This window comes from Pocillopora damicornis, chromosome 14 (assembly GCF_964200805.1).
Source record: "Pocillopora damicornis chromosome 14, jaPocDami1.2, whole genome shotgun sequence".
NCBI classification, from domain to species: Eukaryota; Metazoa; Cnidaria; class Anthozoa; order Scleractinia; family Pocilloporidae; genus Pocillopora; species Pocillopora damicornis.
Genome location: NC_142683.1, coordinates 6861422 through 6884255, shown reverse-complemented (window position 1 = coordinate 6884255; position 22834 = coordinate 6861422). Strand labels below are relative to the sequence as shown.

The following is a 22834-nucleotide window of genomic DNA, read 5'->3' as shown; positions in this document are numbered from 1 at the left end:
AAACGGACTCCAAACCTCGTTAGTAGCGAGACTTTCAGTCGCCACCGTCGCCACGATGCAAAGCAACGTTTAACCGTCAAAACTGGTTTTGCTTGTTTAGGGCAGCAATTGGTGAAAGGAAAAAACACTACAATATCTTTGTTTGTTTGCGCATAAGATATTTAACTTAAGCTTTTCGTCAGATTGAAGAAAACCTGAAACAGTTACATAAAAAAGGGTCAAAAGTAAAAAAGAAAACAAAGCTTACATTGCATTCTAGGATGATTATTGGTTAGACTGGTCTCAAACCGCCCTGAGTTGACAGCCGAGCTTCGTTCACTAGAAAGACGTAATTGTCTAATATTGCACTTACTCAGTTATTTTGCTATAAATTAATACCTTCACGTTTAAGGAAATCTGGTTTAATATTTTCCTTGCTTTTTACAATACTAGACTGCCTTTCACAGGTAAATAGTTCAGGCTGGTTGTTTGAAGGGTGGATAATGCTATCCACTGGAGAAATCTCTATCCGGTGGATAACGCAGTAGGTTTTGTTATCATATCCGCTGGATGGCGATTTATCCGTTGGATAGCGTTATCCGCCCTTTGTACGACTGGGCCCTGAAATATAAATAGGAAAACCAATATCTAACAGGTCTACGCTTCTGAAACTATGGCTTGCAGCTTAAAAGGTAAACGTTCAGGTAAATAAGTTGGAAATTATATACTGTAGGTTCCACCAGCCTTGTTTAACACGAGAATGAAAACAATAACATCTAGAAAAAGCTTTTTTCTTCTGGAAAGAACACACGTAGTTAGCATTCCAAAAGTTTCCTACAATTTATTTAAATTTGATTTAAAAAGGTTTGGAATTGTTTGTGCAAGCTAATTTTGAATCATGCTTCTCCTTACGAGAGAGAACCTTTGATGGATAGAACCAAAGCATCGATCTGAGCCAACATTCCTCCAACATTCCTTCAACTTTGCTTTCTACTCATGTTTCTATTCTCTTTCTACAATGCATCTTTCTTAGTTTAGTATATTTTTGGCCTAAGAATTAAAGAAAATCGCCAAAATTCTACCAGCTTAAGTAAATCAGTTGTAAATCCCATAACTCATCAGCTTGATGATTCCTAGTTAATCTATAGTCCAAACCGAAATTTGGACTGACTTGCTCTTTCTTCAGTGCAAATTTTTATTTATTTATTTTTAGTTCAGCATATTTTTGGCCTAAGAATTAAGGAAAATCGCTAGCATTCTACCAGTTTAAGTACATCAGTTGTTAATCCTATGAGTCACAAGTTAATCTAAAGCCCAAACCGGCCGAAATTTGGACTGACTTGCACTGCTAAGCGAATTTCACGGATCACGGCGGCTCTGAGGCTTCTTTACAAAGTAACAAGCCGGGATGCCATCGGAATACGTGAGTTATTGAAAGAGGGAATGACCCCATAACTCATTGAAACACTGCCTACAATAAAATGGTCGCCAAGTGTACTATGCAATCATTTTCGAAAGGACAGGTCTTTTGTTCTGTAGCAGACTACTCTATTAAACTGGCGCTGTCAAACAATGAGAGACAACAATCATTGTGTCGTGCTGAGCCTGTGAAACAAGGGGAGGATTGAAATCCCGGTGCTGGGCTAACTTGTGCACGTGCGCTTCCAATATCATGGGCAACAGAACCTAAACAATTTCAATTTTTGTGAGTTTTTAAGACTAATTTTTTCACTGTTATACCGAGTAAGCAACAATCTGCTGTGAAAACAAACTACATTTCCGTGTCGCCATGATGACATCTTCATGACAAGAGAATTGTCAGAAATTGTTCATTGAAGATTAATTAGATAATTACGCAATACCACGCTGGCTAATGCTTTGGCTAAAATTGAATTCTGTTGGGCAGTAAGAGATGGTTTCAACTCCTTAATTAGCAAATTTAACGCAACAACAATGTCTATGATGATGAACTGTTTTTCTACCTCCTTCAGCGGGTAACCAAGAGTTTTACTCTATCGCGCATGCCAATAGAAGATAATCGACTAGCTTTTGGAAGACAAATCCCTCTTAATTTTAAGATTAAACGTTTCTCAAGGGTAAAACGTAAAATCTGTATCAACCTCTAATAATCCAATCTCTCTTCTGCGGCAAGTGAAGCACTCCAGTTGGTTTAACCTTGACAATCATGTGAGGTCAGATTTAAGGGCTTGAAATGAATTAAAACTGCACCAATATCTTAAAATGAAATTGGCTGGGGAGAGTGTTGATTTCAATAGACAAACCTTGTCTTAAAACTTGTAACCTATGGCGAACAATTTACTCTTTTTCGAAGAGCGCCTAACAACTGATATCACCTCTACCTCGGAAACCGACCTCTTGGTCAAGCACTTCCATAATTTTAGGTGTCACGGTAAGCATAACTCATATTTTGCAATTTGGTCATCCTGCCTCTAAACACGTTTCAGTGACCTTGAAACACAAATTAGGTGAGAAGTGTTAAAGGATGATTTTACTCACATACTTGTTTACTTTTGTTCCTACTCGATCAAAATAATTCCGCTTGCGATGCTTCCTTTTTGAGATATCGGCCGAGCTTCTTTAATGTCCCTTTTCCTGAGGTTGCAGCGATTAATCAGACCCACGAATGAGAGATCGTTTGAAAATAATAAACAAGCCAATTTTACTATTTGGCCGTCCTTAGAAACCCACCCGCTGAAAATAAATATAGCAACTAACTTATCAAAACACTTAGAATGTTTACCGAAAATTAATCGTAGCGGAGAGTCACAAGGGAATAGGCCAGTACATCCAAGGAAAGGATGCTGATACTTAGGTTACGCAGAGTTTAATACCCAGCCTAGGATCATCTAGTTTAGTACGTAAGTCAGTATTGAATGAAAGTACTCTTCAGTATGTGGCTTTTTTATGAAAAAAAAAAGCGATTCATGAGAGCTTCATTCCCAATCTAAAAGTCTATAAAATTACTCCGTATTTTTTAACAATGAATAAAATGCAGGCTTATATATATTTTCGCTCTAAGGTAATTCAAGAAAGACTTGTAGAATGAGAACGATCTCGTCTTGAAAACAACAATCAATCTCAAGTAGAAAAGGAAAAAAGGAAAAAACGCTGAAGTATGAAATTGCTTAGTATCTTCAGTGAATGAATAAAGAGAGGCTTTTCTTGATTCTAAGTTTACTTTGATAGTTGTTTGATTTCTAGTTCCTTTTTACTCTCTCTCTCTTGCTTTCTCTCTTTTTTATTGCAAAATATGACAGTTTTTGAGAAAATTTTTCCAAAGATTTTACTTGGCACCAAGCAGAGAATTTCAGATATGTATACACGAATTTTTTTTTGATACTTTGCTTAAATAACGGTCACTCGTTTGAACAGTTTACCCATTAAAAATGACATTAAAAAAGGAGACTAAAAATATGAATTTGATGTGAGCGTTTCATATTCAAAAAGGGGGTTAAAATGTTTAATTATTCTGTCAAAGATCTTCAGTCACAACCAACAATGCACAGTGCAAAGATATCACTGTTGTTTTCAATATATAAATTAACTTTACATCATTCATAGAAAGGTTCGAATCAACAAGATATACACGAGAAAAGGCGGGGAATCTATCCTGGGAGTTTTTCTTTGAATTGAAATTATTAATCATGACTTTACGCTAAAAGCTCGTGTCCTTTTGATGTAAAAGAAACACATGCTTTCTTTTTAGTTTCTCTACAGAGACCAAAACGTGATCCACCCATTAAGCTAATATGAAAAGATTGTTTGTGAGTCGATTTTTCTTTATTTGTAGATCAAACGATAAGTGAGATTTTCAAATTCCAGTTCCTTTAGGGTAGGAACTAGGTCTGAAAAGTAGCCCTCGAGACGTCTCTTGATTCTATTTTCTATGAGCGCATTACCATTCATTTACTTTCATTTTGGTGCGGGTCATCAATAATCCGCTGAGTTAACTATTATTTTCAAAATCCTGAAAAATTGATTTTATCTCTTCAAGACCCCTGCGGAGTTTTCCAAGGGTCGAAACTCTGTAAATCACTTTTTTACATTATCACAGAAGAACCTCCATTTAAATAATCGTGCATTATGTGTCCTTGTAAAGGCCTTTTTTAATCTCCACTTTCCTATCAGATTAAACCCTGTTTTTAAAAAAAATTAAGGTACAGCCGCAACACCTGAAAGATCTTAAACAAACTCTTTGACAGCTCTAGTCCCCCACAGAGTTTGTCTGCATCCTGCACTACTTCATTAGGATCATTGTTAAAAAACTTATTTTCCTCTTTACAACACCTGAAAAGAGTTAAACAAGTTTTGCATTCTCGTGTGGACTCCTATTGAGTTGTAAAGCTGGCTGAGTGATAAACTACAATTTTTGGTATGACGTTAGATCTAACTATAAAACCTAAACACAGCACGTACGAAAAGTGAACCGTACTCGGGACATCACCTGGATCTAAAACTAATCCAAAAAGTTGACCAAGAGGCACCCAACCTGGAAATTCACTGTTTTAGTACAAAAACGTGATTAAGATTATTTTTTAACGTCGACTCTTTATTAAACTGCTTATCAACAAAACCAATATCTCTATTGCACTGAGAGTTTTTGCTATTAACAACTTTTATTTGCTGGGTAACAACCAGGTGTCTCAACAAAAATTGATATATTTAACATACATAACGTTTTTTCTCTTTGTTAAGAATAACTGAGAGTACCACAGGGAACTGTCTCCATTAGCAGCCTCTAAATAGATGGCCTATGTTTCGTCGGTAAACATTTCATATCTTGAAAGCATTAGTGTGGTATTGCCATAACAAGACAAAGCTGATGACTCAAAAGTGAAACCTGTTAACAAATCCTACATTATGGACACCATATCGTGTTTCAAAACATATATTTAAAACGACTCATTAACAATTAATTTGTTGTTTGTAAAAGAGACTGCTTAAGGAATTTGAAATCACCAGACAAGAGAATACTTCTCGATTTCACTCAGAAACGAAATTATTCTTTTAGATGTATGTTCTTTTCTTTTACATACTCATAAGCTGCAAGTTTTTCAAAGCCAAAACGAGTGACTTTGAATTTGGAATTTAAACTCAAAATCTTGTTTTTATTATTATTTGTCATTAAAACGAGATAGCGGTACGTATAAGCTTTTAATATGACATGAAACAAAAATAGACCAAAAGTAGAAAGCACAAGGTATTTCCAAACAGTGTGACATAATCCAGTGAAAAATGTTAAGGTATTGTCTGTTACCTCACGCTATTAAATTTTCCCTTGCAATAAATGACAAATTCCGTCCGAGAAAAAAGAAATATATATATTTTAAATTTTTCTTTCCACTTTGATATTTTGGTTACCTAACTAGTTGTTTTAAATTATTTGGGAAAACTTGAGTTTAAAAAAAAATATTGTTTCGTCAGTGACTTAAAAGTTTTTCGTAATCATTTTTCATCAAATGGAACAATTGATTTATCATACAGTGATGTTTAAAAGATATGCTTCTTTATTCATTTGGAACGAGTGCCTTGTGTGAAAATGAATGGAGATGAGACCGTTATCATTCTCATTTCTGGCTGACGATGAGTATTTGGAGGGCTTCTCGGTGAATTTCATTTCCTAGACTCAGGATGTCACAAAAATACCACTCACCAAATGCTTTCTTCATTGTTTGCACGGTAAATTTCAAGGGAGATAACCAACAAATATGAGATTTTCCATCGACAAAAGAGCTTTCGAAAATTACTTTTCTTTGTCGTAATTGCATAATTGCACATGAACTTTTACTGCTGCCGTCTTAGTGTCGCCTTTCAGCGCTTTGTTGGCTTGGAAAATTACCTTAATTAACCCTGACTCACACAAGAAGCAATAACTGGATGGTCATTTGAAAGGTTTATGGAAACTCCTCAATACCTGAGTGATTTCAAGTGTGTTTTGTACTTTCAAAATAAACTTTCAGCAGTAATTTTTCTTTTCCACTCGAAGTTGTTAAAAAGTTTAATTAATCAAATGAATCTTGATCAATTTGGGGGGAAAATCCTTTTTTTCCTGTATGTTTTGTTAAACAAAAGTTTGCCGGTCAAGCGATATTATGTGATCCAGGCGAATGGTCTTTTCTTGTCAGTTAGACACCTGCGCTACAGCGGGGCAAAGGAGATATTTTCTGCGCGCGTCATTTTCTTTAATAATAGTCTTTGACACATGTGTCATTTGAACCTGTAGAAAAGAGCAAATAAAAAGATTCTTATCAAAATGCTGGTATACAGATTTTGAGCAATTTTGGAATCACTGAACAATTTTGTACCGAAGTGTTAACTATCGGATTCAATAATTTAGCGCCTTCTGTCACAGCTAGTGAAGTAAGTCGATATAAATCATTTCACGTAACGGCTGTATAACTTACGGTATGCCACCTTTAGCGAAAGAACAAAACTCTTTTGTGAAAAAGGAGTAGTTATTTGCCTCGAACTTTAAAGTACACAGACTGGTAGCTGCTTCAAATTAGGATACCCGCTATGTTAACACTTGACCGAATGTGTTCATATACTTAACATTTTCCACCCACAAACATGATGATACAAGGTTGACTCATGTCAGAACTTGATACTTTAGGTAAGGATGTTCTACGTAATCAAGTAAAAGCTTCAGTTTTCTTTCAGTGCGTTCAAGACATTATATTCCATTCAAGGTTGTAAAATAGCACGAACCAATTGTGACACAACTTCATTCCAGTCACATCTATACAGTCGTGAAAAGCTATTTCTTAAACTATCTTGAAATCAAGGATACTAAAAAAAATTATCTATGGTTTTAAATCAGGCAAAATCTAGGCCGTTTTAATTTGTAGCTATATTGGATTTAAGTCAGATGAGTTGGCGACTAATAATTGTACGCTGGCTTACGTGATAACATGCAACTCACGTTCTCATTGGACACACAGTCCCGCGCCGTGAGTGGTCGAACAAGAAACACAATGAAACCCTTTTAACATAATGTAATTGACAGTTGTATTGTCTGTTCTTTGTTTGGTATTTTAGTAACCTATGTAGTAAGTAAAACGTGTTTCTACTTATAACACTTCAGGTGGCGTTGGTCAGGGTTTCATAAAACACATAACGAACACGCTGAATAGTGGGACGACGGGCCGAGCACAACTAGGCTTATCATCGCGTTTCAGGTAAGAAAGAAGCGTTTTGATTTTTAACTTTTAAGTAGTGGTTCTCCAGATCGCACACCTTATTTCTCGCTTGTAAGAGGTTATACATGAATATTTAAGTTTGCAGCGTTGTTACCAAAAGTTTGTTCTCCTTTCGAATAACAATTCGACGTAATCCAAACTCGATTTCTGCCCTTTTCTTCACGGTAAAGATGATTGTACGTGTTGTCCAGACTCTAAGGACTCGACCAGCTAAATGGTTGTAGAGATGAAGGAAAAAAGTTTTGACCATTTGAGTAAAAGCTTTATTTGTAATTTAAGTTCACCCTGAGGACATAAAAGTCATGATTTTTGTCATAAAAGTCATGTTATGTCATCGAACCAATCTCCCCAGATTTAGCGACAAGAAAAATTTTTGGTTATATCGTGTAGACGGCCTCACGAAGGAGTAGCTTTCAAAATATTTTTACATAGAAATATTTATTTTCGTGACTTTTGGTTGCGCTTTGATCTGTCTGTTTAACCTTGAAGTGTACTCTTTTGTATAATGTTACGGTAAAAAGTAATGGAATATTCTGGCGGGCAGATTGTTGAATGTGTACACTTAAAATAGCTGCTATTTTTAGCCAAGATGGCATGAAATGATGAGCACGCGAATTTTTGGAAAGATACTTCTGGGCTAGCGTTGTCAGGTTTGGTTAAAACAATGTTTTTCTAAATAGGTGTCCGTTACTTTAGAATAAATTATTCACAGATCGACCGTTCTATTTTGGTTTTGCTGCCGCGAGGAGAAAAAAAATGACTTTCTATTTTTGTAACAGGCTTGAATTGATAAGTAATCGAAGACGTTCTTACAAAAAAAAAGCACGATAAGCAACTTCCGACTAAATTGTACAGTACAGCTACGCAATGCGAACCTATGCGGCGATTCATTTGTATGCATTTGTTTCGAGCAGTAATAATACATTGTTGCGATATGGCGTTGTATCTAGAGATGTGTTTTTGTAGTGAACAATGGGACGTCAACAACATAGAACCTATCATAGGTTTTTATTTGTCAGAAGTCGGTTTGCGCTGCAGCTAAACGCCTTAAAAAGTTGATTAGGCTTGTAGATGGTTGTTATCTTTTATAGTCAAAGGGATCTTTGTTAGTAGTGTGCGTTGCTTCATTTTCACGTTTTCTAAACAGGTGAGCAAAGTCCGTAAAATCTGTGGCTATTTTGTGATCGCGTGTGTGTACACTTGCACATCGCGTGGTCTGAAGTGCGTGTTCGCTCATACGTGACCACTCCTGAACGCAATCGATTAGACCGAACACATTGACGGCGGCTGAGATAGTCACACGCGCCCGAAAATTCTTATTTCATCGCCATTAAACGACAGCAGTTTTAGCTATACGAAAAGAGTATCAGCTCGACAAAAGCGGAGACCATTTTGTCCGCAAGATACAACTCACAGCTGGTACTGTTTTATTACACGAAGAAGAGTTTTAATGTTCATTCTTTCTGGCTGGAAGCCTATTCAAACTTACTCGGTTGGGTACCACTGAAGACATTGTTTAAACATCATGTTTGCAACTTAAACCATGAAACTAGCAGTAATCTTACAAGGTGATAAAAGCTATGCTCCGATTCATCGCATTGAATTAGACTGTTTATCATTCAAATACCGCAGCCTCAGTACGTGAGCAATCGGCAATGCTTAGGACATCATGGGTCAAACCCTAAGATTACGAGGGTGTTGGCTAAACGCCCGAAAAATTCAAACCGGATCTTTTGGGGAGTAGTTGCTTTTTTTTCCCTTCCCTTGACTGATAGCGTGTGACTCACATGCCTAAGAAAAATAAAGTAAACAAGCAGTGCCAAGAAGTGTAAACATTGACTTAGTTGATTAGCTGTCAGACACTTGGTTAAGTAGGAGATATTACTAGTCAGCTTAAATCTGTCGAAATATTCTATATACGTGATACTACAATTTGAGAAAGAGCATCACTTACGCTAACTATCTAATATAATACTCAATGGTCTCCTTTACAACACGAGTGGAATATTTTCGGAGTATAACCCGTTGCTCGGTTACATAAACTTCCTCTAATGTAACAAAAACGACTCTACAATATTGTTTCTTTTCTTCCTAAAACTTAGAGCTTTTATTAACAAATTTTCTTTATCTTTTCTTGTACCCTGGAGGCAGCATTTCTCATTTGTGAGTCAAATTTTTGGTCAACCATTGAATCGACGCTAAAATCAAGTCATAAGTGATTTTAACTGTTTACATTAGCCGGTGCGTTGAGTAACGATTTCAGTTTACCGTTGTAACGTTTCCTTTCCTTTTCATCTGAGCCTGAAAAAAAGATTCAAGAGAGAAATCATGCCTTGTTATTTAATACAGAGTCAAAGTAACTCCATATGCTAAAACACAATAGGCTTTAGGACTCCGCTGCATGCAGAGGAAATGATATTCAAAGATATAGGATAAAATGGTGTAATTAGTGTTCTGTGAGAAACAAGCCTTTGTGGTAGCTCGCCGTCATCAAAACTCAAGGAATAGTACTTCTGTACATGTTTCTTCGCAATAAAAGGAGCATTTTTTCGCTTTTGTGTTTTCACGTCGACATTTCTCTGCTCCTTGCAGTTTGAAAATCTTTATTTTGTGTGGAATTAAAACAAGTCATTAAAGAGATTTTCAGAATTAGCATTGCATGATTTTAACAAGAACGCCCGATTTAAATTCGGGGGAATTTACAAGTCAAAACCCCAAAAATGTCTCTCTACATAAGCCTGTTATCATCGCCATGTTAATTAGGTTGTGATGAAAGTTTTTAGCGACATCGAAACCCCAGATGAAGCGAAGTCTGATGGAGTCACGGCAGTTTTTTTCTAAGAATTTTCTTTCTGTATTTTCATTTCACATGCAAGGCCACACGAACTGAATATATCAGAATCACCACTAACGCTAGTAATTTTAATCAAAGACACATTGATGTAATGTCAGGACTTGTGCTTTCACGCTGAAACAGGGATGTTTAGTAGAAAACAGAGATTTAAAAAGTTGTTTAAAATCATGAAAAGAATACCTCCTCTGTGAAAAACATTCAAATCAGCGCAAATGGTGTTGATTTCGGAAACAGGTTGTCGACAGTTGTTTAAATAATTGTTTGAGACTTACCCATTTTTTGTCATATCACACTGCATTAATTCAAGTAGTTTACGGATGAAATTAAGCGTTTGAACAACAAAACCAAGAAATACTTATTCGCGTCATGAAGGAGGCAATATTGTCTGAGCGAATTTAATTTTCTCGGTGATGAAAAGTGTGTGCCTCTTTTAACATTTCAATCTTGTTTTAGATTTGTCAAACGAACGTTTATGAACAACAATAGAAAATGCACATCTGGTTTTGTTTTTTAACTTCGTGAAGTCTAAAACAGTTGGCGACGCGAAAACAGGATTCGCTCGGATTAAGACTGAAATCTTTCCAACCCGGTTGTTTTCTCCGACGAAATTTCGCGTATATCTCTGGATTAGACCCGAGGCTAAATATACTCGCGGAGTCTTGCATCGCCTTCTCGACTTATCAAATCTTGTTTTTGTAGTGTTAACTTCGGTGATTGCAGTCAGTGATTTTTGGTGAGATAAAAGGTCGTGTCAGATCGAACAGCTCTCACTGACCAATTGTCACGGCTGCAAAAGTATCATGGCTGAGATAAGATACGCGCCGCGGAGTTCTAGAAAACATTTCGTATTTTCTTCTCGATTTTTCCGATTAATTCTTCGGTCTCCTTCGAGTACCGCAGGAAAGCTATTCCATCCCTCATTATATGCATAAATTATTGCCCTTAGACCAAGAGGAATAGTGACTCACTCCTCAACATTAAGAATGAAACATTTCCCAAGAAAATATGCGAAAAATTATGAACTCTGAAGTTGTCTACGACTGGAGAGGTTTTTGAGCTTCAGTCGCTAAGTAGATTTAGCGTATTTAGCGCCAAATGTATCTGTAATCATCGCGAAAATATTTTTAAATCTTAAAAATTTACGTACTGTGTTTGAAACCGATCTACTGTAAAAACAACCGTTTCCGATACACGTAGTTTAATGCTCCAAAAACCATTTTATCACGTTTAAATGATCCAGTCGTTTTTCGCAGGAAACAGGAAAAAATTAGCTGCGAAACTGCCGATTGAGCACTTCATTTTTTCTGCTTTTCTTAATCTTCGCATACTTGACGGTGTTCAACAACTAAGAAAAGTAGGAATCCTAGTTCGAGCACGAACGAGAAAGCTAATTTGTAGCTTACATGCATTTTCCAGAGCTCAAAAGGCTTTTGAGGTGTAACTGAGTCGTTCAATGACTTTTAACTTTAGAACTGTAAGAGCGACCTTTGGATCAGAGTGAAGTAGACATATATAACTGAAATGCCATATTTAAATTTACGTTGTCTAAAAAACAGTTAAAAGCTACTTCATCATCTGGTGAAGTCTTGGTTATACCTTTCAACTTGTGATCGATAAGTTATTGCGGATTTTCATAGTTTTGTTGCCAGTATAAATTCCCGTCTGTATTATATCATTGGGACAATCTTCAGCCCGTCAAGTGACCTTTTGAAAACATTTTTAACACGCTTTACAGTATATTTTCTATGTACAGCCAACATTGGAAATGTTTGGTATTTTAGCGACGTGCTTTAACACATACCAAAATCTTAAAATACATTTAATGATAGAAATATAGCAATTCCCAAAATAAGAATTACGACCTTCGAGTGAAGAAAATAACGGATGTACGATTTTCCCAGAACTGATGACATTTACACTTCTTTTTCCTGCGTTTGTTTATGTAATTTCTGAGAAGTGAAAAGTGTTTAACATGTAAGCACTATTTATAGAGGCCAAATATTGCTTATCTTACCCTCAGTCATTTGCCTGTAACAATAATCTGGAAGGAATTCAATCAAAGATTAGCTGATCTTTGCATAACATGTCGCAGAAGAGCTAGCTATTTTATCTTCGGCGTGATTCGACTCCGTCTTGATATGGCTCATTTGGTTTTGCGAGAAATCGTCCAGTTTCCTAACAAATTAAATGCATTATTGGCATTCAAAACCCCATGAGGAGAGTCTATATATGTGTTTTAAAAGAATGAGGCCGTCGAAGATGATAAAACAAACAAAGACAGTGACACTATCAAAACACTTTAAGAGGTCATGCCTGTTTCGGCCATTCAGAAAAAAACGTCGTCTCGGTAAAACTATCAAATTCAGTCGATCTTTTAAGCCTCTATTAACGATAAAAATAATTCAGATCTTTCTTAATATAGCACTTATGAACTCGAACTTTTCACAAATTACAGTTCAGTTAATCTCTTCTAACAAACTGCAGCCGGTCGAGGTTAGAAAGCGAAAGTCACAAATGATTACGGGTCCTTTGCCGCCATTTTGGAACGCGATTATTTTCGATTTCATAGATCACTTTTCAGTTCTTCTTAAAGTTCAGTGGATATGTCCTTCGCTAAAAATGATAAAAATTTGTTCATTTATCAGTTCAACTGTTTTTTTCCAGATGATTATGCATAAGTTACATACGATACATGTATTTTGATTCTTGCTAACAAAAAACGCATTCCTAGCTAAATTTGATCCGAAATTTTATTGGAAAGAGGATTAAGTCGAACATTTAAGACGACATTTCATTCGAACAGGACAGCCAAATGCTTGCTTTATCCGGTGAATTTTAGAGCCAAGCATAAAACATACGGTTAGAAATTATTTCTAATTGTGACAATTTTAGTTTTGGACAGTTAGAATAGCAAATGGGTTTTAAAAGCTAGTTAATCACTTCTCTTTATTGTGGTTTCGCTAGGAGTTGATTACTTCAAGGCCTTAGAGCCTCGCCAAATGTATTTTCCAGACGAATATTTCACTTTTCGAACCGGAACGTAACTATTAAATGTGGTAGTAAATCTCGTAGTCTCCGTCGTTTCACATGTTGAATTGAATGGATCTTATTTTGTACGAAGCTTGTGTCAGACTGAGGCTGAAGAATTTTGAGTTTCAAAGTTTCCAGCTTTGTCAGTTAGGGGGCGGCTCTTGAAACAGGTGAACTTCAGTGAAATGTTCCTAGGGAGATGTGAAAAAAAAAATTACATAAACAACTAAGTAAGAATAATAAAGGATGTTCCATATTCTGTATCGGACCATTTAACACGCTATAATTGAAAAAACGGCGCTTTTACTTCTGTGTTTTAATTAAGCTCTTGGCGACAGACATCTGCACTCCTTTGTATAAGTTGTAAATTACGACAAAAAGAACATCTTCGTCTACTTGATGCAAATAATAGTCGAACGAATTTAAATGTTGGCAAACAGTGTTTGGTGACATAGCTTGCTGGAATCATCTTATAGTATGAGTCATGAGTTGTAAATACAGATGACAAACAATATTAATGTTGCGCTTAATTTACAACGAATATGTCTTGATTTGTAACTTTGTGGAGCTAAATTTTTTTATTTATCCCAGAAGACCTCGCATCCGTTCAAGACTTTGAAGCAAAAGAAGTCAAAATTGTTTCCTTCTTCCTGAAAAGATTGGCAATCGAGACTTTTTGTTCATCCCTCTTCCTACAATAAAATACCTACTTGTAGGTTTTGAAAGCACTTGCACATAGTCTTCCGGCTTAAACCCAAAGCACAGCGCTTTTAATATCAAGGCACTTTGAACAGATGGTAAATGAAAGGCCATTAAAATCAGCTAACTGCAAACGTTTCATGGCGAGGAAACGAGATTGTACCAATTTTACTAGAATCTCTCCCAACAACGCAAATAACAAGTAACTCCGACGTATCCTCAGGGCTTGTTTTTGTAATAAAATCGGGTTTTTCCAAGGCTAAGTAGCTGATTCTAAAAGTCCATTAGAACAGGCTGCGTAATCGTTTGTAAAAATTAGCCACTTCAAAATCGTAGCATTTAAAGTGCAAATTATACGCTTTTTTTGGAATAAAACGAGATTTGTCATGCCAAACTTAGTTTTTTATTTTATTTAAAACTGAGAATGTTTTCATTAGAAGGATCCCTTTTGGAAAGAAATTTGCGTTTCCTTAGAAGAGTACAACAGACGTTATTATATACCTCTTTGGAAAGATTTAGAGCACTTACGTCACCTTGAAATCTCCTTTTTAATCAATTAGTTTAGATATATGTCGCATTTTAGACGGAGCTTGGTTCGTAACAGGCCAAAAAAATTTTCCATTGAAACCATTATATCTGTGCGCAAATGCAATCATCTCAAAACCGCGTCAGATATTTGAACATTTTCTCTTAAATATAGTTTAAGTAACGAACCTGCTAGTTTCTTTGTACTTTAAGATTGAAAATAAACAAATCTTTTTTGGTACGATTTGTTTAACCAATTGTCTGGAATAGTGTACGGCTGGAATATTTCTCACAGATGGTTGACCAAGGCCATTTTAATGAGGACGAAAAAGAAGTAACGAGGTGTCAACTATATTTTCTTTAAGAGTGACATAGTAGACATATTAAGGTAAAAAAGAATGTAATTAAAGAGGGTGAAACCGTTGAATCATTCGTTTTTTGATTAATATTAGAATTTAGTGCGTTGATAGAGGGTCTATCAAATTAAAAATCCGTTCCAACGCTAAGACTTCCTTCTTTGTGTAGATGTGTGCACGCGTTCAATTTTCACAACAGAGTTATAGGTTTTATTTGTGTTAAAACCTCTGACACTATTGATCATTACTTCATAAAGAGTTTTTTTTCCGCATTTCCTGTTTTTTCAATATCAATTGTTTACATATTCATGCTGGGATCATAGTAAAGTTTAAGAACAAAATATCGATCCGAGCCGTTATTAATAATCTCTTCGTCGCGTACAGATCAATTTGTCGAAGGCTGCATTTTTGCCTTTGCAGGAATAAAAAAATTCCCTTCTACAAAAAAAATAATCTCAGTCACCAAGGAACTCTTTGAAAGTTCTGTCAATCGGCGAGATGTAAGTTGGAAAGTTTGAATTTCTTCATTCATTTTTCCTATGGTGTCTTTCTAGCGTTTTTCTATGGGATATTGGGATTGAAAGTTATCATCATCTACCGACAACGTCAAACCTCTTCTGAAGCTTATTATTCTTATACCGAACTTTATTTCGGGCTTTTTAAGGTTGCTTTGAAGCATACTTTTCTCTTCTGTTGGTAGGATTTAACATATTTACTTAATTTACGGGTGTGCCTGCCTACTGAATGTCTAAGATTAATCCACTTTTAGTCTCGAAAGAGAAGATTGTAAAGGAATCAACAAAACCACTGACATATTTGTTTCTCATAGGTAAGCAAATCGTGCAATATTGATTTAAAATCATTAATTGCCCATGGAAGATTTCATAAATGCAGTTTTTTTTCTAAGGATATAGTTGTTTCATGCTTAAAATGTAGCCGGCCTGCTTCTGATCCAAGAACGCCATAAACCAAAGGGCGATGTCGCGCATTTCAAAATTCCTGTTTTCATACTTGAGTTTCTTTTTCAGTCTTAACCTTGTATTGCAATATCCCTTGGTGCTTACAATGCGACATGTCGGCGAAAGTATTTCTTTCGACGGCTGAAACATTATTATGTCAGTGCCGTTAAATTTCACTGGTGTTAGGGGTAGAAGGCGCCTCGTATCTTTGAGGTTTTCAAATGAACAAATCAAGGGGAAAACCTTTATTCGTGAAATGTATAAAATGTTCTCGAACTATTGGTTCAAAGTCCGTGGGATAGTATCTTTGAATAAACACTTGTATGCCGCGATAAACAACATTACTTTCAAGTGCAAAGGGATCATAGCGTCAAATGGTATATCTCAAGCAGTTTCGCTCGATTATAGATTTCGAGTAGCCAAAGAAGGTCTTTAAAACATTGTTGAACAGTTTAGAGATGAATAATCATTTTAGAAAAATCACTTTTTTCTCAGGAATCCGCGTGGATGTCTCACTTATTAATTCGATCGCATTGTCTAACTCTGGCCTATTTACCTTAGAGGAAATCAAGACAGTTACATCGGTAGAGAATTCTAAGTTGGGAAATAAAAACCTCTTAGTCTGAGTTTCATGACAAACGTACATTGTACTTTATGTTCAATGGGCTAAGATCACTTAAATAAACTGAGATTCAGTCGGCCAGCCTAGTCGACGTATGATGTTATATTGGATAGTGAAAAACAAACCTTGGCTTTCAAAAACCTTACCACGTCCAGTCATCTAAAACTGATTAATGCCATAATGCCCGTTTCACTGGTCTTAATTCGCTTAGTTTTCGTCTCTTGCCTTCTCTCTCTTTTCTAGTTTCTTTAAATCATTTTTAACGGTTATAAGCTTTCGCGTGGCTAGTAATTCCCGTGAGAATCTGTCATAAGTTTATCGAAAAAACGAATCGATCTTGCAAGGACTTGACGAGGCTCTACTGAATGTCGCAGCTCTATATCAATGAGTCGAAGGGAATCCTTAAAAATATTGTTGCCTAAGGAACCAAAAGAGACGCTTCCCTACTCGTTAAGTTAAAGTTTTAATATGGTTAAGTTAACCTTCGACATCTAAATACTAATGTGCACTGAAATAAAATGTAAGATCTTGCTAGATGATTGAGAAGAAACCGAAAACGCCCTCTTAGGAAATCAATTCAAGCATCTTTTTTTAGGAAATGCCGAATTATGCCTGCGGCGGATTTTGAGCGAACCAGTCACTAAGGAACCGTGACGTAACTGTCTATAGGTACTCCCGCTCGCATAATATCCGTTTAGTTGATAACATGTCGGAAATCCAGCAGGTTTTTACGAAGCTGGTGTTACCAAATTCGGAATACCTCTGTTGTTCATATCAGATGACGAACCATCTCGGAATGGCATCAATATCCTTGTGGTAGATTCAAGAGTCAACGCAGATGTCAAAGAGTCTGTGTTGGCCCATCAGGGGTTTTAATTGTAATAGAAAATTCAAGACATTTGCGTGTGCTTTCCAAAAGTAACGCCTCTGCCAAGTGCGGCATATCATGTACAGATTAATATCGTTACTTCCTATGAACAACACCGAAAGGAGCTTTCCTTTTTGTGAGTGTGTGAGACTACCATTTGCTGTAATTAACTCATTGACTCAATGAACTGAAGTTCTTCCTCAGCTAGTACAACTTTAACTTCTTTCCCTCCCTTTTCAGGATGAGCGAAATCCTTCCCCAAGTACCCTCCCCGGGTAGTGCTTTGTATCACCGTATTCCAAAATGTGCTCGCTGCCGGAATCATGGCGCCCTGTCGTGGCTTAAAGGACACAAACATTACTGCAGGTGGCGGGACTGTACATGCTCCAAATGTCTCCTCATCGCTGAGCGCCAACGTATAACTGCTGCTAGAGTGGCTCTTCTACGGCAACAGAGAAAGAACTCGGAGATGTCTCAAAAACTGGGACAGAAAGATAGCGACAAAGATCAAGTGGCAAAGAGTTTTGGCGACGATGTTTATCAAAGACCATCAATGGTTCTTAACTCGATACCCGCACTTCATGGAAGAAAGAGCAGTGACACAGATTATGAAGGTAAGGTGACGCTCGGTCAGCGGTTATTCGTATGTAACAAGTACATTCGATATACTTTGCAGAGTTTGGAAAGATCTTTGGGTGAACAAAGAACATTTTTTTTTCATATCCTTAATGATGCAATTTTGTTCGCAACGAGCCAAACAAAAAATGCCTTTCGTAAACCGGTGTCTAGAAAGAAATGTTTAAATTTTTTTTTTTTGTGTTTAGTTGATACTAATGACTAAAACGTTCTCCTATTTTTTGATATTTCACAGACGAGGGCATCGATCAACAGCTTTCCCCAACAGAATCAGAAGAAAACTTGGATATCCAACCTGACGAACCTTCCGAACCTGAATCAGCACTTATCGACGGAGTCCGAATAAAAACCGAACCAGAGACAACGACTCCGGAGGATGAAGAAGAAGGCGGCCTAAGAGTAACACCTTGCGAAAGCGGCACTGAACTTCCATCACCAAAGAGAAAAATTAATGGAGAGGTGCAACACGATGAAATCGATACTTTACGACTCCACTCCAAGATACCTCGAACATCTGAAAGCCCCAACGTGGGAAGAAAAATTCATCCTGATCCACTCGGCTTGCTGATCCGAGCCTTTCCAAGCCAGTGCCGAAGCGTCCTTGAGTTGGTCCTTCAAGGCTGCGGTGGAAACGTTGTTCAAGCCATTGAGTGCTTGCTTCAGAATCAGGAAAAGAAACAGCTTCCATTGCCCATGCCTGTGCCTGTGATTGGAAGCGTTGGGGGTCCTCCTGCAACAATTCATCCCGCCCTTCACTTTCAAGCCCCCCCACTATTCCGTAAGCCGGAGCCTTTCTCGCATACTTTCCACAGACCTCCGATGAGTCCTAGCTGTCCATTCCCACCGCCACCACCCTTACTGAAGCCAAAGGCACAGGCCAGCGGTTACCCTTTCTCGATGGATGCCGTCCTGGGTTCGCCACCGAACAACATGAACGCTAGTTCGAGCTCTCCAAAGACAGAAGGGAAATCAGTGGCTGTACACTTTTGCACAAAGTGCGGACGAAAGGCGAGTTGTGAAGACAATTTTTGTGCCTTCTGTGGGCAAAAGCTTCACAAATAGCATAGTTGCAAACCAATTTCATAGCCTAGATGCGTCAACATCTTTTACGGTGCAAGTTAAGAATTAGTGATTGATAATATTAAAAAAGCTTAAAGCTTCAAAATTGAGTGTTCAAATACCCAGCGCATGTTTGTTGGAAAGTTCTTCGACGAGACTCAAAAGAACCTAGGAGACTTTTAGCTTTCAGAGATGTAAAAAATGTAAAAAATTGTGTCAGTGGAAATGAGATAATGCCACTGGAGCTTTTTAGGGTTTAACCACAGGGAAGATTTTTATAATATAACTGCGCAATATTTAACGAAGAGGACAGAAGTTTTTCCGGCAATCACAATTAAATGAAAAGAAAACTTCCTCTGATGATAAAGCTATTTACAATACAAGTAGTCATTTTACCAGTAAAATATTTGGTAGCTTTCTTTTTTTATGTGTTCATCGTTCAAGACGATGTAAAGTTGCATGTGTAAATAAGGATTATATTATGATTGAGGTAACAAAAAAATGATTTACTCTATACGAAAAAGAGTCTCGATACTTTATTGAAGGCCTTGTACACAATAAAACGATGAAAAATAGTGATGATATTCTAAGCTGAATTCAAACTGACGTGGGTTAGCACGAAATACAACCCAAGAAAGCTAAGAAACTTATCCGGCAACAGTTTGCTTGTTTGATTGTTTGCTGCTCGGAAATAATTTTCTTTGGTATCAAAAATTATCTTTCATCGTTAGTATTACTTTAGTGACTATCATTATCATCAGAAACGTTATAATTACTTTGTTTTCAAAAGCTTATATTTCTAATCCCGTTTCATCAAGGACCATGAGATTACTATGAGTTTTTTCTTTTCTTAACGCTCGGTCGCTTGATCTGAAAGTTGCAAAAACTTAACATGATTTTTGTTTTCAACATTTCACGTTGTGATACTCTTCTATCCTTGTCTGACTTTTCATGTTGTCATCTAAGATGTTACTTTGCTAAAAACAGTGTGTATTTATTGACAAAAAAAAGAAATCTCAAAAGTAAAGGCCTAAGAGTTCAAATATCGAGACTTGACATTTTGTCAGCCTAAATATAAGGGTTTTATTCTATCAGCTATATCATTCAGAAGATATGTGGAATTCGCGTCCCATTATAAAATAAGCAGCTCAGAAAAAGTGAATTAAGAGTTTATTTACTTTTATATCTACTACCACAACTCTGAATCAATAGTCTCTTTAAAGGGGTAAAAAACATTGTCAATAATTTCACGGGCGTGTGTTGGGTAATAAATAGTATATAGCCAAGGAAAAGATTGAGTAGAGTAAGGTTTTTAATGGCAAATATCTTATACGATAAATAAAAGTAGAGAATCATACTAAGAGACGCATATGTTCTCTGTGAATTTTTGTCAAAATGCATGAGAAGTTTTTCCTTTTTTTTTTAAACAAGTAGCATTTCTCCTCACTTTAAGTTAGTCAGTGTATTAATATACAAGTACCTGTACGTGATTGAAAATATATCATACAAGATACATATAATAGCCACTCCTTCAAATCCAAATTAATTGCATTAGGAAAATTTGTGAATTACATTTTTACAAGATGGTGAAATAAAGAATACTAAATGCAAGTTTGAAATGGCACTGCAGCGATGTCATTTGTATATCCATTATTTTATTTTCCTAAAGGAACAGTCATTCTTCAACGCACGAGGGAGGGAGGGGGGGAACGGGGAGGGGGAGGGGGAAGGAACGGGGAGGGGGGGGAAGGAACGGGGAGGGGGAGGGGAGGGGGAAGGAACGGGGAGGAGGAGGGGAGGGGGAGGGGGAGGTGAATTTTGAGGGTATCATATGGCTCTCAGGGGGAACGAAGGGGGAATCACTTGTCGCCAAAAGGCAACAGATATACAGGGGGGATTATAGAAAATTCACTGCCAATTAGTTGATATTGAAGGGGGGATCAAAATCAGTATCTGGGCAACTTCCCACCTACCCCTTCCCTAACCCAACATTAACTTTAACTTGTTGTCAATTGACTGTTGTTGAGTTAGGAGAAGGGTAGGTGGGCAGTTGCCCAGATACTGATATTAAATTAATCCGAAGGGGGGGGGGTCTAAGAATATTACACAGCCCCGGAGGGGAAAAAGTAATTTTTATCGTAACACAAATAAAATCTTCCTACCTTCTCCCCCCCTCCTCTCCCTCTCCCTCTCTAACGTTAATCATATGATGACCGTTACCTAACTGTCTAACAATTGTTTTTTATTGACAGGGTAATTCCCCAATCCCCTCGAAATGGAATTGAGACGGTAAATGACTGGCGCTCGCTCGCTTGGTTAACTCAGAAGAAAAATCGTAAACCGTAAATACCTCACACAGTTGTCATACTTTGTTAAAAATCAACTTAGGTGGTTAAAGCAGGCAGATATACAACCCATTTAGAATTTTAATAGGATTTGTAAAAGTATACTTTTCGCGAAGCTCTTTCGAGAACCCGCTTCATTTAGCATTACCCTTTTCACACTGTTGGATCACAGAATTAACAAAGATCATCGATTCAGCCTTTCTGATAACAACCGCTCTTGTGCTGCATGATGGTTATTATCAAAAGCTAGCAAATCAGAGTCCCAGATGTTTCCATAATGCCTAGCAAACGAGGGGAGGAGGGGGGGGGGGGGGAGAATGAACGAAGAATATTTGTTACGGTCTTAGACTTTTTCGAGGAGTAGCATTACTGCATGACTTCACACTGCAATCAAATGAATCACAGCGTTAATCTCTGTAAGTTGGGTAGAAATTGGTCAAAGGAAAAAATGTTTTTACAAAATCCGAGTTTTAAAGTTCACGAACTTGAAAAAAAGTAAATGATTTTTATTATAACAGGTGTAGCGGTCACGCACTATTTTTGGAGGAGTTTCAGTAAATAAATCCATCAACAGAATTCTCTTGGTATAGGTATGCAATATCGACACAAGAGTATCTTAAAGTCCTACGCATAGTCTTGATTTTTGGTAACCTATGGTTCCCGTGTACATACAATCCGACTAATCTTTGAAACGAGTCCTTTCACGAGCTTGCATGGACTTGCATGGAGTCGTAAGTTTATGTTCCACTGTGCTCAGTGACGTGCTTAGGAAGTGACCGGCGGAGGCAACACAGTACTGATTGCATATCAAAGTATATACACAGTCCAGGGAAGTTTTAGCACCCTGTCGAATTTTCGCTTATTGAAGATCATCTAAATACCATATCCGCTGGTTAAATTAAACATACCCGCGAAGCATTAACAAGCCCTTAACGCTTCTTAAACATTCATTGCTTTTTCCCCATAGAAGTCTTTAATATTAATCACCACACATATTTTCAATATCTGAGATACTCCATCCTAAGTATTTTTGTCAATTTTATTTTTAGTCTGATAATGAACTATGGTCATGTTCTCCCAAAAGAAACAAGGAATTATCAAATCTATCGAGCGATATTTTATTATTCATTTAATAGAGTTTCGTCAAGATTCTTTCGTTTAAGAATTCCCAAAAGATACTTCAACACGAAAACAAAAACATAGAAAAAATATGTTTACCCTGAAAGCCTATCGGCATGGATATCACCATATCGAGCCTCAGTCAGATGGCGTCTGTAAATTGGCCATAATATCTCTTTGTCCCCTCCTTTATGTGACACTTCGCACGCGTGCGCTGATCATCTGCAGTTTTAACCGCACCGACAAAGAAGCCATATTTTTATGTTTTTTCGTCATTCGACGTGTTTTACTGTAACTTCTAGAGCGTGAACCGTGTATCACATTTACCGTGAAGCGTAAAATGAAACCGTAAATGATGATTTTGAGCGCGATCAACAGCGTGAAGCGTGAGAATTATAACAAATGGATCGACTAGCGTGAAAAATTTTGGACACTTGGCATGTGATGCGTTTGAAAGAATGTGAAAGAGCCAATCAGAGGTCTTATGGAGCACCACACTTTTGATGATGCATAACGGTGATAACTGACGAGAAAAAGCAATTTGAAACAGTTTCTTCATGCAT

At 37.0% G+C, this 22834-nt stretch overlaps 1 protein-coding gene and 1 long non-coding RNA gene across 14 annotated transcripts in view; one reads left to right on the top strand and one right to left on the bottom strand.

Moving 5' to 3' along the window:
- LOC113671074 (doublesex and mab-3 related transcription factor 3, truncated) overlaps window positions 1–20431 on the top strand; it is a 36327-nt gene extending 15896 nt beyond the window's left edge. For 10 of the 13 annotated variants that reach the window (XM_089194482.1, XM_027187291.2, XM_089194484.1 and 7 more), the window contains 3 exons: window positions 7085–7178; window positions 17353–17726; window positions 17984–20431. In XM_089194482.1, coding sequence (XP_089050608.1) covers window positions 17354–17726; window positions 17984–18810 — 1200 coding nt within the window. In that variant the 5' untranslated portion in view covers window positions 7085–7178; window position 17353 and the 3' untranslated portion in view covers window positions 18811–20431. Of the gene's footprint in view, window positions 1–6933; window positions 6996–7084; window positions 7179–7711; window positions 7850–15088; window positions 15164–17352; window positions 17727–17983 lie in introns of those variants that run through there. The other 3 variants (XM_089194486.1, XM_089194490.1, XM_027187289.2) reach the window with 3 other exon arrangements.
- Window positions 386–2633, bottom strand: LOC149034217 (uncharacterized). The gene is made up of 2 exons (XR_016183132.1): window positions 2501–2633; window positions 386–600 (listed from the first exon to the last, which is right to left on the bottom strand). It is a non-coding gene; the product is annotated as an uncharacterized LOC149034217 (long non-coding RNA).
- Window positions 20432–22834: the final 2403 nt, after the last annotated feature.